The 12,593-nt window shown below is 38.3% G+C and overlaps 1 protein-coding gene across 3 annotated transcripts in view; it reads right to left on the bottom strand.

The window, feature by feature from the left end:
* CYFIP1 (cytoplasmic FMR1 interacting protein 1) overlaps positions 1 to 12,593 on the bottom strand; it is an 80,931-nt gene that overhangs the window by 39,220 nt on the left and 29,118 nt on the right. For all 3 annotated transcript variants that reach the window (XM_075737298.1, XM_075737317.1, XM_075737309.1), the window contains exons 12-22: positions 12,405 to 12,527; positions 9,844 to 9,969; positions 9,381 to 9,547; positions 7,932 to 8,079; positions 5,898 to 6,051; positions 4,517 to 4,673; positions 3,836 to 3,932; positions 3,417 to 3,493; positions 3,215 to 3,323; positions 2,516 to 2,635; positions 336 to 535 (exon numbers count right to left, since the gene is read on the bottom strand). In XM_075737298.1, the coding sequence (XP_075593413.1) occupies positions 336 to 535; positions 2,516 to 2,635; positions 3,215 to 3,323; positions 3,417 to 3,493; positions 3,836 to 3,932; positions 4,517 to 4,673; positions 5,898 to 6,051; positions 7,932 to 8,079; positions 9,381 to 9,547; positions 9,844 to 9,969; positions 12,405 to 12,527 (1,478 nt within the window). The remainder of the gene's footprint in view (positions 1 to 335; positions 536 to 2,515; positions 2,636 to 3,214; positions 3,324 to 3,416; positions 3,494 to 3,835; positions 3,933 to 4,516; positions 4,674 to 5,897; positions 6,052 to 7,931; positions 8,080 to 9,380; positions 9,548 to 9,843; positions 9,970 to 12,404; positions 12,528 to 12,593) is intronic.

Below are 12,593 nucleotides of genomic sequence, written 5' to 3'. Positions count from 1 at the left end.
TTATTTCCATCATCTCACAATTGAGGATCCTGTTTACAAAAATATCTTCCTGATATGCACTTTTCAGTATTTTTGGACACACTTTATTTTTCAGCATATCATAGCTAAGTCATTAAAATGTCAGAATTTGGATGCTGTGGTTACATTTGACTTCTACTGAGAACAAATAACATTTGACAGTACTTAGTAAAATGACTCATGCCACTTCATTTCAAGTAAAGCATCAGAAGTGGAAAACACACTAAATGAATGGAGATGGACTTGTCAGCATTTGGTAGGAAAGTTGCAGGAGGGTGGTAGAAGAACTGCTGCAAACAAAAGGCTGCCACACTAACCTGTTAGTGGATCCATTGTAGCAGTAGTTTGGAAGGAAATCATAATTGAGTTCCCAAAAGACATGAAGAGTGATTCTTCCATAAGGGGCTGACACATTGTGATTGGCTTCTCTGAACATGGCATCAAAGCTGTCCAAGGTCATATATCTACTCAGAAGCTTGTGAGTCATTTTGTTTATCTCTATCAAGCCGTCCAGCTCCTACAAAAAGCAAGAGGAAAGAAAGTTAGCAGTGCATTTAATAAAGTGGAGAAACTCAACAAAGTACATAAATAACCTTGACCAGACAGAAGACTAGGAGGAAGTCAAAACAAAACAAATGACTCTCCCGCTGTCTCTTACTTGAATAATAAGAGCTGGAAAGAATCAGTGCTCTTGGGAGTGGTTTTGTAACTATCTCCCACCAAAACCCTCTAAGACTTTAAGTGTATTCATTAAGATCGGTCCACACTGCAGACGGGTCTCAAACACAGATCTGTGCCAACTTTTCTTCCACCGAGCAAAAGTTAAAACTCCAACATTTAAATGGGATCAGACATAGGCCAAGAAGCATCTTCTGCATTTCCTACTTTACAAGCTATCACAAAGTAATTTCTGCTCAGTAGGGCAAGTGGTGAACTAACTTTTCTAGTGGTACTGATAGGGATAACATCACATTTACCCTAAATCCTTCTCATGGTTTACTCCAGTGAAGAATGTATTAAGATGCAATGAAAGACCAGACCAGACATTTATAAGTGTTGTGAAGATATCCACAAAATCAGTAGCTGCAGAGTACACAACTATATATGAGCACTGCCTTTCATAACGTTTCTCCTCTTGACAAGAAATTCCTAGTATGGGAGAAGGGGATAAATCCATCTCTGACATCAGACACTGAAAACACCAAACACAAAGAACACAACCTCTCACCCCAACAAAACCCCAAGCACTACTTTTAAAAACTGTTGTGCAATGACCTAGTGAAGGAATGTCCAGTGGCTTTGTTTGGCTGTGCATCAAACTACCGGTCATCTTCCCATACAGTGCTGTCAGATTTAATTGTTCCATGTTTCAAAGGACTTTCAAACCTGTGAGTAACAGTTACTTTAAGGAAAAAGAACCACTATGATTGTTATTACAGCATGGAGTACAATCTGAGGAAAAAAACAGCTCAGTCTTCTAACTGCCTTCATATAATTTCTGTTTCTGTCAGAAACTAAGAAAATCCTGCACATAAAGAAAAAAACTACATTTCAATAAATCAAAGATTATAACACCAAGCGCTGAAAAGTCAAGAGACTCTTTGGCCTCAGTATTTGATTTATTTTCAGTAAAGAATGAAATTAAATCAAGGCAGTTAACTGCATGACAAAATCTCACTGGTGAAAAATTTATTATGGAAAGACTAATGATAAAATTTCTTGCATAACTTTTATATTTTTTTCATTCCAGCAGAACTGAATGTGTCTGATATTTTTCTTGTTGACGACATATTTACTTGTCAAATTCATGCCGTCTGGAAATAAAATTTAGTTTTTAGCATTTTAATCAGGAAACTAACTCAAAAAGACACCTCAATATTGCACAGATGCTCTTCTTCTACAGGAAAGTCAGATCTTGTTCCTCCACAAAAAAATTATTTTTGTCATGCTACAAAGCCAAGCTGCCTGGGTAAATAAACTCATTTTGAATCCACCAGGCAGAAGGCTGTTTTGTTTTGGTCTCCAATTTGTCTATAAGCATGGACAAAAGTGGGCATTTACAAAAATTTAAATCACAAGAATGCTCATTTTCCTTGTTTCCTCCTGGCTCCTAGTATATGCCTTCTCTACAGGTGATGTTTACACCTTACTCCCAAGGCCCTCGGTTACAGCAGGTTTATTTTTTTTCTAGGAAAGGAAAGAACAAGATTCTCAGTCTCAAGAGGACTGGGACTTGCAGAGTGCCATGTACGACAGCATACTCCAGAGTACAGTGCCAGATCAGGCCAAAGCACTGTCCGAAGAGAGATACAGGTTAAAGCATGGGGAGAAAAAAATCCTAGCACATCCGATTAAAAAAAAAAAAAAAAAAGGCTAGATGTCTATCACTCTCAATACAAATAAAAGAAATAAGAAATAAATTAAATTAAACCAAAACAAAATTAGCATCTAGACCCCAACTGCAGCATTAGTTGCAAAACTGCAACACAACACTCACCACAATGGAAGTCAAGTCCTCACTTTCAAATCGACCAATTGCCAGTTCCATTGACCTGTACATGGCTGCTGAAATTCGCTGAGTGATCAGTCGGTTCAGGTCTATTGACCTTCCAAGAAGCTAAAAAAAAAAAAAAATGCTATGAAGTTTTGAACTGCCAAATTACGAGACAAGCTGTACAAGGAATATGAGACTCCACAGATTAACAGACTCTCACATGGTGAACTTGCATTCCAAACACACGGAAACAAAGCAGATGGACAAAATTTATAAATTCATGAACAAATGAGGTACTACAATTTACATCCCAATTCTCACAAAAAGAAGTAAAATCACATGTTGCATTTACATCTAAGTATTTATATCAGCATTTTATGCTTCCATGACATTGTGCCGACAACATATTGAAAACTGGTGAAAGACATTACTAGGAAGACAACGCTACCACACATGACATTCCTATTTGGCTTGTGTTTGCTTAACTACAACAGACATTTGCATTAAAACAGGATCATTTAAGGTTTTTTTTTTTCTTAATTTATTCCTTCATATGACAAAAAAAAGCTGATCTCAAATGTCAGTTATGCCACTTAGATGACAGAACATAAAGCACAGGAAGAGTTTCATATACCTACATAAATCAACCCCATTGAAAAATTGCCAAGCAACTCGCGTACCATAGAGCATGATTTAACTCACTTGGACATGTCTCTGTTTCAACAGTGTCTCATAGCGGTTGGACTGTAGCAACTGAATGGTTGCTCCCTGATTCTTGCATTCTGAACGTAATCGTTTATCCAGAAGCAGGCTATTAAGAAAGGAAGAAAATGCTTAAAGTATATTAGACAGCAAAGCAGAGCAGAAATGCATGAATGAGAGTTCTCACTACTAGAATAGCTACCTGCCAGCCATTGCCTTGTAGTACGCAAATATTTGGTCTGCCAGCTTGTAGACAAATTGGTCAAAACATAGGTTTACCTTGGGGAGAAAAAAAAATTTCGTGTATAGAGATACTTAAAAGAAGGGAGCTTACCCAAGACTTCCCACTGTTTGTCAAACATAATTAAAGTTAATGCACCCAAATTTCCCAGTACAAGAGATGACGACATCCAATTTTCAACATTAATGTGAGGCATTTTGCACAGGTCTACAGGTTTCCTCACAACATATCACCCAACCAGTTACCCATCTTCTGGTGTTTCTTCTCATTTTATTTATTATCTCCAACTGTTCTGAATCTCTTGTAATAGGTCTTGGCCTTTAACATCATTTTCACATTCAGGTACAGACTATTTTTCTCCAGTATTAAGGTTACTTTACCTCTGCCTCAATCTCATCATAGAGGAACTGCTTCTTAAATTTAGTAAGTGCGTAATGAGCACTGTCATTATAAAGGTCCAAAGAATACAGAACATACCTGAATGAAAAAGAATTAAAAAAAAGAGTTACATGTCTATAGAAATTATAATTCTTTAGGATGGTGCAGTCAAGATGATGTGAGCCAGTCAATATTGTAGACCACACGTGGTTCATGCAAACAGGATCATTTTTTTTGTTGGAGTTTTACATAAAAAAGTATCACCATTTCTCCTTTAAGAAAGTTTTTTGTTAGTTCCAAGAAATTGTATAGAGAAGTTTGCAGTCTGAAACTTGTTTTCTGGATGTAGCTTTCCATCAAAATGGGAACTATGCTTTTACCACTATACATTGTATCTGACATCTTCCAGGAGTAAGAACTCACTCAGGGAACAATGTATTTGGCTGGTGCAATGATACTTATATGAAAGGTTTTGTACTTCAATTATTCACTTCAAAAAGAAAACTTTGAGAATCTGGAAACTGGCAAATGTAAGAGGAAAATTTTATGAAGGTGTAGAATACCTTCTCAGTGACTGCTTGTTAAAACCAATTAAAGCAGTTATAAGAAATGGCAGTTATACTAATAAGGAATGGCAATCATTAAGAATAATCATTCAGTGGAAGAGCACAAGTAGGTCTTACTCCATCATTGATGCCTCTTTGGTCTCCAAAATATGGTCCGTCAGAATCCAAGGCATGGACATCTCGATGGGAAACTGGATTCTTCTGCCCATGGTCAGCTCTAAGAAGAATTCCCTGAACCACAGCTGGGACAGATCACAGCATTGCTGCAGGGTTTCTTTCAGAATAAATAAGGAAGAATTACACTTCTTATAGAAATACATCAGGAGCAATACAACTGTGATTCTGATGATGCAATGTGAAACAAAAAAAGCAGGCGTGAGTCACTAGAGCTATACATAGGCCAAATATGTAAATCAAATTCAAAACATAAAGCCCATGACTTTTTCAAAGAGCTTTGAATTCCCCGTTGGCCCCCAAAGGGGTGCCTTATTACAACAACAAAAAAAACTAACTAGACTAACAGACTACCAATTAAACAGAAAAACTATGTACACCAGTAAATGGGGATTTCTACTTTAATCTCCCAGCTGGGGGCTGAGACAGCTGTACACTGAACTTGGGAAGCAGCAGGCGAAGGAGACAAAATTGTACCAGATCCACCAGTACCATCTCTCCCTCTGGAGGACTGAATCGCTCCACACCTTCCTGTTGATTAGATGGGCAGGAAATGACAGACACACACATGAAGGAGGGATTAAAACAAAAAGTTTCTAAGGCCGTTGTCAAAGGCGCCGAGGTGTGCTTCCCACCACTCCAGAAAACACTCGGCACAAGCCTTCTTTTGCGGAAGGCTTGAGAACCAAAATGGGAATGAACTTTTTACATTAGGATGTCCTGAAGACCTTTTGAAGTGCTTTTCCCCAGCAGCATTATGACTGACATTAACAGGCTCTGAGGGTAGAGTCCGGTAGCAAAACAAAAATGAAAGACAACACAGCATGGTGATGACAAAGACTAGATACATTCAATGTCAGTAGGTGAATGCTTTAGGACAGCATGTTTCCGATTACAATTAACTGAATAGTAAGAGTAGTGAAATGACATCAAATTTACCACAACAGAGAATTTGTTTCCTCCGTACTTAAAACATAAACAAAAAAATCCCCAAAAAACCCAAAACACAAAAACTACTTCCTTTTTAAATTTTCAATGTGTATAGACTTATCTGTCCCTTGTTTATATAAATATGTACATAAAAAAAATAGAAAAGGGAGGTAACAATATGAATTTTGACGCATTATAAACAAATGTATAACAAGTCAAAATAAAAATCCCACCACAATACTGAATATCAGGTCTCAGAAAAAGTTTGGACAGACCAAGGCTTTTGATAAATAAACCAAAGGTAAGTTGACTTAGGCAATCGGAAACATTTTCCAGGTCGTGTTAGAGGTGTTAGGACATGCTAAGCTGGACACTGATCATCTACATATCTTACCACTGAAATTTATCAAATGAGTGTAGAAGAAAGACTCGCGATGGAATTTTTCTATGTCCAATATGGTGGGCCCCTCAAGGCTACTTCTCAAGGTTTTCTTGGAACCACTTTTGTCAGCAATGAGGGACTCTAACATAGTTCTCACCATGTAAAGCTGTATCATTAAAGGAAACAATTGTGGTGGAAAGGGGGGGAAAAAAGGAAAATACACATGGTACATTAGTTGAGCAACACTGAGAATTACTATCAGTAAGCGACTGCTCCACTTCAAATTGAAAACTGGCACTGTGTGGGTAAAAGCCTTTCAGGCGAGAGGAACAGAAGCAACGCTAGCCTACGCACCAGCACAAACGCCTACCCATGCCAAGGGGACCTCCACTGACGCTTAGCAGCAGACCATTTGCAGTGGAACAGTTCACATCACCACAAAAAGTAAAAGTAATAAGTAATGTCTTACCACCAAAGTTTAAAAGAGGCGGATAGATGTAGGACTGCCTCAGAAACTTGTGTGTCACATGCAATAGCTTTTCCAATCCCAGAGACTTGAGCTGCTTCAACAGCTCAGCAGAGTTTAAGGACTCTGTCATAGTGCGAACCATGTAGAGCTAAAAACCAACAGACAGGGGCAGGCAGGGGAGAGAGAATCCGTTAATAAAAACACAAGGGTAAATAAGGAAGGGGAAACAGAAGCAGAGAAAACGTGTTAGTTTGTTAAAAGTGAAAAGCAGCACAGTACGCATGCAGAGGAGGACATACAGAAAGGTTTCTCTGATCAGAATAATCACTGCAATCCGGGGCTCCCTCGAGCAAAGGGAAAAGTTCCCGTTCATTTCAGAGGATGCTCAGAGAGCCATTAGCTTCTCAAATGATATCGCAAAGATTTCCAAGTATTACCAGTTCATACACAGCCATTTTAGAACTGCATGAAACTGAGAAAAACCTATCTAAAATTGATATATTTGACCTCCCTTCCTCCTGTCAGCCAAGACAGACAAGCGTGCCAGCGCAAAAGCAGAAAAAGCAGAGAGAACCATGTGCTCTAAACAGCCTGTTGCAGCCAGTGAAACAAAGCCCTTAAACATACTAAGCACAGGAGAAGCACACTGGTGGTAATACTTAATTTTTCCCCCCAGAAAATTAGAAATCAAAACATTTTTTCCTGATTTCCAAAACAAAATCTTCATTAAACTCATCTCAACTACAATTTAAGCAACTTTCTATTACCCAAGATCATTATTCATATGTGTTCTCTTCCCCGCAGATTTTAGGAATTAAAAGATTGTCTTTACAAACCATAGTTGCCTTCAATTTTTCACCCAAAGTGCTCAGCACCTGATTTTCTCAGATGAGCTATGAATACCAGACCATACACTCTCCAAACAAACCCACAAAGAAAATAAAAAAAGAGAATTATATGGAGGTAACAAGAACGAGCATCTAGGTATGGGATTTCAATGACTACCACAGAAAACACACTTGAAACACACTCTTGTTTTACCAGCAGCAGCAAATTAAATTGATTTTAGGGAGCAGTTTTATCATTCATTACTGAACAGTAAGAGGGATCTTGTCAGAAGTCAAATACTCTCCCATATTTTACAGGCAATCATTTATATTTTAAATGTATTTTAAAAATACGTAGACATCTATTGAATAATCGGATGTAACAAAAAAAAAATCCACCAGTCATAGCAGAGATGAGAGTCAGTCAAGAAATAATTCAAATAGTTCAAAAATATTATTTAAAAAACATTAGGAGCTCAATGAGAAAATATTTCTTCCCAGGAAGCCAAATTAAAGATATTGAACACTTGGAAAAATTATGCATCAGAGTAGAAAGTGACAGCAACCCAGACAGAGGATTTTGATTAAGTATATATGATTTTGTAAATATAAATCTAATCAGAGTAGATTTTTAGCATTTAAAAAAAAAAAAAAAAACAAACCTGCAATTTTTAAATAGTTCAGGCCAGAGAGAAAACATTTCATGCAATAATTGTTGACAGATATCGCAACCACCAGATGGGAAAATACCTGAGTGCTGGAGGGTCCCACTGCACGCCTTGGGACTTTGATGTCAAAACCACTTTTGGGGTCTTTCTCTCCCCTTAGAGCTGGGTCATTGAACGGCTCGTGACCCGCTTCCCAGTCACAGACTGTCTTTCTGATGGCCTGCAAGACACTGAACACAATTCACACTATTTCAGACATCCAGGTGCACTGATAAGAACATTTTACGGTTTTAAGCACTCTTGCACAAGCACAGAAATTTTGCAACAGCATTCGGGAGCTCAGGGTAACTCAGAGCAACCACAAATGATTTCACCAACAACTTCAACGACACCACATCCATGAAACAATGGCTCCACACTGTTTATCAAAAAAAAAAATAGTCCAGAGCCCTTCTCCTCTGTCAGAAGAAAGCTGACCTCTGAAACTGGTTCACCAGAGATAAAAGTCACTTGTTAAGAATTCACCTCTGGGATCCTTAGCAAGCACATCAAACCACTTTGTTCTCCTAAACCACAAAAAAAGCAGATTATTCAATCAAATGAAAGCAGCTTATCAACCAAACGAGAGACACACAATTCTGGCTTGAAATTAAAAGAAGCAGCAGAATTCCTGCTTCCGGCAGAACTCCAGAATTCAGCTGGAATTTACAGCTTCATACTCCTAACTCCAAATACTGAACTAGACTTCAGACACCTGTCAGAAACACAGCCAGCCATATCCCATGACATGCTGAATGATCAAGCAAATGTCTACTCCCAAATCTGAGCAGATTTGAAAGTAACACTTCCCTATTTCATGAAAGTCCCTAGGACAAAGAGTGTCCCTGCAAATTAGCCAAAGTCTTTCACTTTTAAGAGCTTTGCAATGAAACGTGGTAGTAAACAAATGGTAAACAAGTCAAGGTTAAAAGCAAACAATTAGGGACAAAAAAGTAAAGTCAGGAAATGCTGCCAATCAGTGTGGGCAGATGGAGCACTTGGAAGAGAGGTGTAAGGCTAATACACCAAAAGCAGCAGAAGCTGAGAAAGAAGGCAGGATACTAAGAGGGCAGAGATGAGGCTATGGGGTGGGATGTAAACATGAGACACAAGGAGAGAAAACACTGGAATCGTAAGGAAGGTGGACAGTAACACCTTTCTTCAAAATAAAAATACTACTCTTGCTTTCTGTATTACGGTACTTCTCTTTCCTTAAAATAAAAATAAATTACCAGGAACACAAGACTTCCTGCGGTTGTCCTAAGTGGCTCAAGACAGCCTGGACTCTTACCGTACCCATGCTGGCAACCATTGACTTCAGAATTCTTCAACTTTCAATACCTATTCAACCAAGCTAACTTTGAATACCAGACAGACTAGTAGGGGAGTACAGACTTAAAAGAGACAAAATTTAACAGCTGTGCAATTCTGTAACAAATTTAGTAAGATATGAGGTAAACAATATAGGAGAAGATGAAAACAAGAATGCTACCTCTGAATGACATTTTTCTTCTTTTTAATGGCTTGTCTTAACGGCTCTCTAAGCGTGACCTGAGCAAAGTCCTGAAGAGCTGCATAAATGGTATGGCGAATGGCATGATTAAAAACACTTTCCATCCTTCCCATCAGCACCTGAAGACCTTTGATCATGGCAATCACCTCGGGGGGGGAAAAAAAAAAAGGTGTATTTTTTCTTATTTTGTTTGCATAATTGTTCAAAAAGCCCCTTTTCAAATACAGAAAATGAGAAAAGAGGAATTAACAAGTTCCAAAAGATGAAGGATAGTTTTACTGTGCTCCTCCTACGTACTGAATGGAGGAAAACATGCTCTTTCAGAGACAACTCAGGGCATGCTGTCTTTTTGCACTGGGTATAGAAAATGCTTATAGAGGATGTTCTCCTTTGTATAGAATTAATCTTTGGAAAATCCCTGTAAAAAAAAAAATTACCTTACCTCAACCAAAGCAAACTTCTCCTCACTAGTATAATTGTATCTTGTTGCTCTTTCATACTCTTCTGCATTGTCAGGACAATCTTTATTAGAATATTTGTCAGTTGGGTGTACCAGCTTCCATGAATACTGCAGTTCATGCAGCACAACAGGGAGAAACAAGAAAAGAAAGAAAAAAAAAAAAAGCCTGAGAAACATGAAACATAGCTGGACACAAATAACATGCTTTAAGAAATACTCCAGTGAATTCAAGAATATCTGGGGAAAAAAATAGTACTATTCTCAAAACCTGCATAAATTCTGAAACTACTACCTAGTGGAAATGCCAAACAATAATTTGCCTAAAAAATTTTCTTGAAAACAAGCAATCCTGTATTAGCTCAAAAAATTTAACTGACACTCAGCAGGTGTTACACTTCAGGGTATTTTTTACTGAGCAAATGCTACCGTAGACAGAAGTTTCTTCCCCACTTCAAGCACGAGAAACACAGAGACCTCAGGGCATAATAAAGACATCCATCACACCCACACACAAAAAGAAGAGCTTCCAAACTGGCCAAATATTCACATTTAGAATTCAAAAGACAACTGGAAAACTACAGTTTGAGGAGGAATGGGGGGGTGTATGTTTAAAGGTGTGGAAATAGCTGTATTATCTATGACAACATCATTTGCACAGCATGCATTTCTCTTAATTACTGACTTTTCAGTCACGGCAAACACAGCTCAAAAAATTCCTGTGCAGTGTCAGGCTGATCTAATAACCATTGGGGTGCACCTAGTGAAAAATCCTAGTCCCATTCAAATACAATTTTCTCGCAGTTTGAGTTCAGTGAACAGTAAGGTCTGGTTGATATTATCTTTGCATAAGTGTTAGATTACAGAGCAATATAAATTTGCCTACTATCGTGGATTAATATTTGCACCAATTGACCTATGGCAAAGAAGAGCATCACACCCTGCAACCTAAGTGCTACAAAGAGGACACTGGGCAAATTATTAAACAAAGATGAAGTATTTTGGAGGCATTAAGTTGACAGGGTTAAATTGGACATCAAACATATGCTGAAACTTTTTATCTGAACATGATGCATGTAACGAGGTTCATGGACAGTGAGTGAATGCAGAAGACGAGTAAATAAGTAGGATACTCCAGATCAGAATAAATTCTCAGTAGGAGGACAGGGAGAAGGTGAACACAAACTTACATGAGAAGTACTTAAAGAGAATCCATACAAATCAGACAGACAAAGCAAAGCAGTGATAATAGGCAAAAAACCCCCTGCTGTGGTCCTCAGAGAAAGTTTGTTCTGGAACTGGGAGGATAGAAACAGAGCAAAGAATGAGAGACTTTCTACAGAGATATAATACAAAGGAAGACTGTCACTATGAAGAGAGAGCCTGAATGTAGCAATTTGCAATGACAGAAACACAGGGAGCAAGTCTGGGGGTTGCAGAGGCCATAAATAGATGACAGCAACCTCTCTTAAGAAGGAGAAAAGGAGAACAAGATTTTCACCATAACATACACTGCTGATTTATATAGGAATAGGATAATACAGGAAAAAGTATGACTCATCTACTGGCTTTTAAAAGAGGCAGTTAAAAATATAGAAGAGGAAGAAAACTGGGTCTCTAGCTAGTGATCTCCCACAGTGACTGCACTGGATTCACACAGTGCAAAAGGCTTGACATCTGCTCAGACATCAGAGGCAGAGGAGGAGCAAGTCTGGCTTCTCTCATACAACATGTCATCTGTTTCAACCCTTCCTAGAACATGCTTTGGTACAGGTAAGACATGCAGCTTTTATCTAAGTGTCTGCAGCATAAAAAGGACTCCTGCATCCTCCTCTTCAATCTCTACCTGAAGCAGTTTCTTATTGGAAAAAACAGTCACTTTTCTAACTGGCATCTGTTTTTAAAATAAGTTATTAAAATATACAGAAACAACTCTGCAGGTTCTTTATTTTCCCTCCCTCATCTCCTCTCAAATTTTCCTTTCCCCACATTTACTTTCTTTTTGACTAAAAGCCTAATGTAAAGCCAATGGGAGCCTTTCCATCCATTTTTGTGTCTTTGGTTAAGACCTTGCATGCTTCAATTTATGAAGCGACGACGTCTAAACATAGCCAGCTGATCACCTCCTGTGTGACTGCATGTTGGTACGATATTTCTAACAGAATATAATTTTAAACAACATTTAGAAGAAAACAATGAAGTCTTAATCTACAAAATGTATGTATCCAGAGCAACATAAAAACATCTGGTCAAGGCTCACAGGTGATCACCTATCCATTAAATATAACAACTTGAATGTACTATATGAGACTGTATGAGCTACTGGATCTTCGAAGCAGCAACATTACTCCTAGCCTCTGAGAACTTCATGTGCCTTCCTCTGAGAATGTGGTTTGGAGCAGGAAGAGAAAAGGAGTGAAGGAAGAAGGAAGAGGGCAATTAAGGGAACAAAACATAAAATGCATTTTTCATTCGGTAAAAGCAAAGCCTGTCCAACCTCACCAAGCTGCCTCTTTTCATCTGGTTTTATTTCCCAGATAACATACCACTTCCATGACATGTGCACTCCACTGAGAGAGAAGCTGCAGACCTTGGAGAGAGAGATCAAAGAGCTTCCGATACTCCGCATCTGTTTTTTGAGCTTCCTGTCGACCAGACCCAGTCACCACCTAGAAATAATTAAACAAACAAACAAAAAACCCAAATCAAACCCACATCAGAACATGCTGTACCCA

Source organism: Balearica regulorum, chromosome 1 (genome assembly GCF_011004875.1).
Source record: "Balearica regulorum gibbericeps isolate bBalReg1 chromosome 1, bBalReg1.pri, whole genome shotgun sequence".
Lineage (NCBI taxonomy): Eukaryota > Metazoa > Chordata > Aves > Gruiformes > Gruidae > Balearica > Balearica regulorum.
Note: the sequence above shows the minus strand (reverse complement) of the source record. Positions and strands in the feature narration are given on the sequence as shown.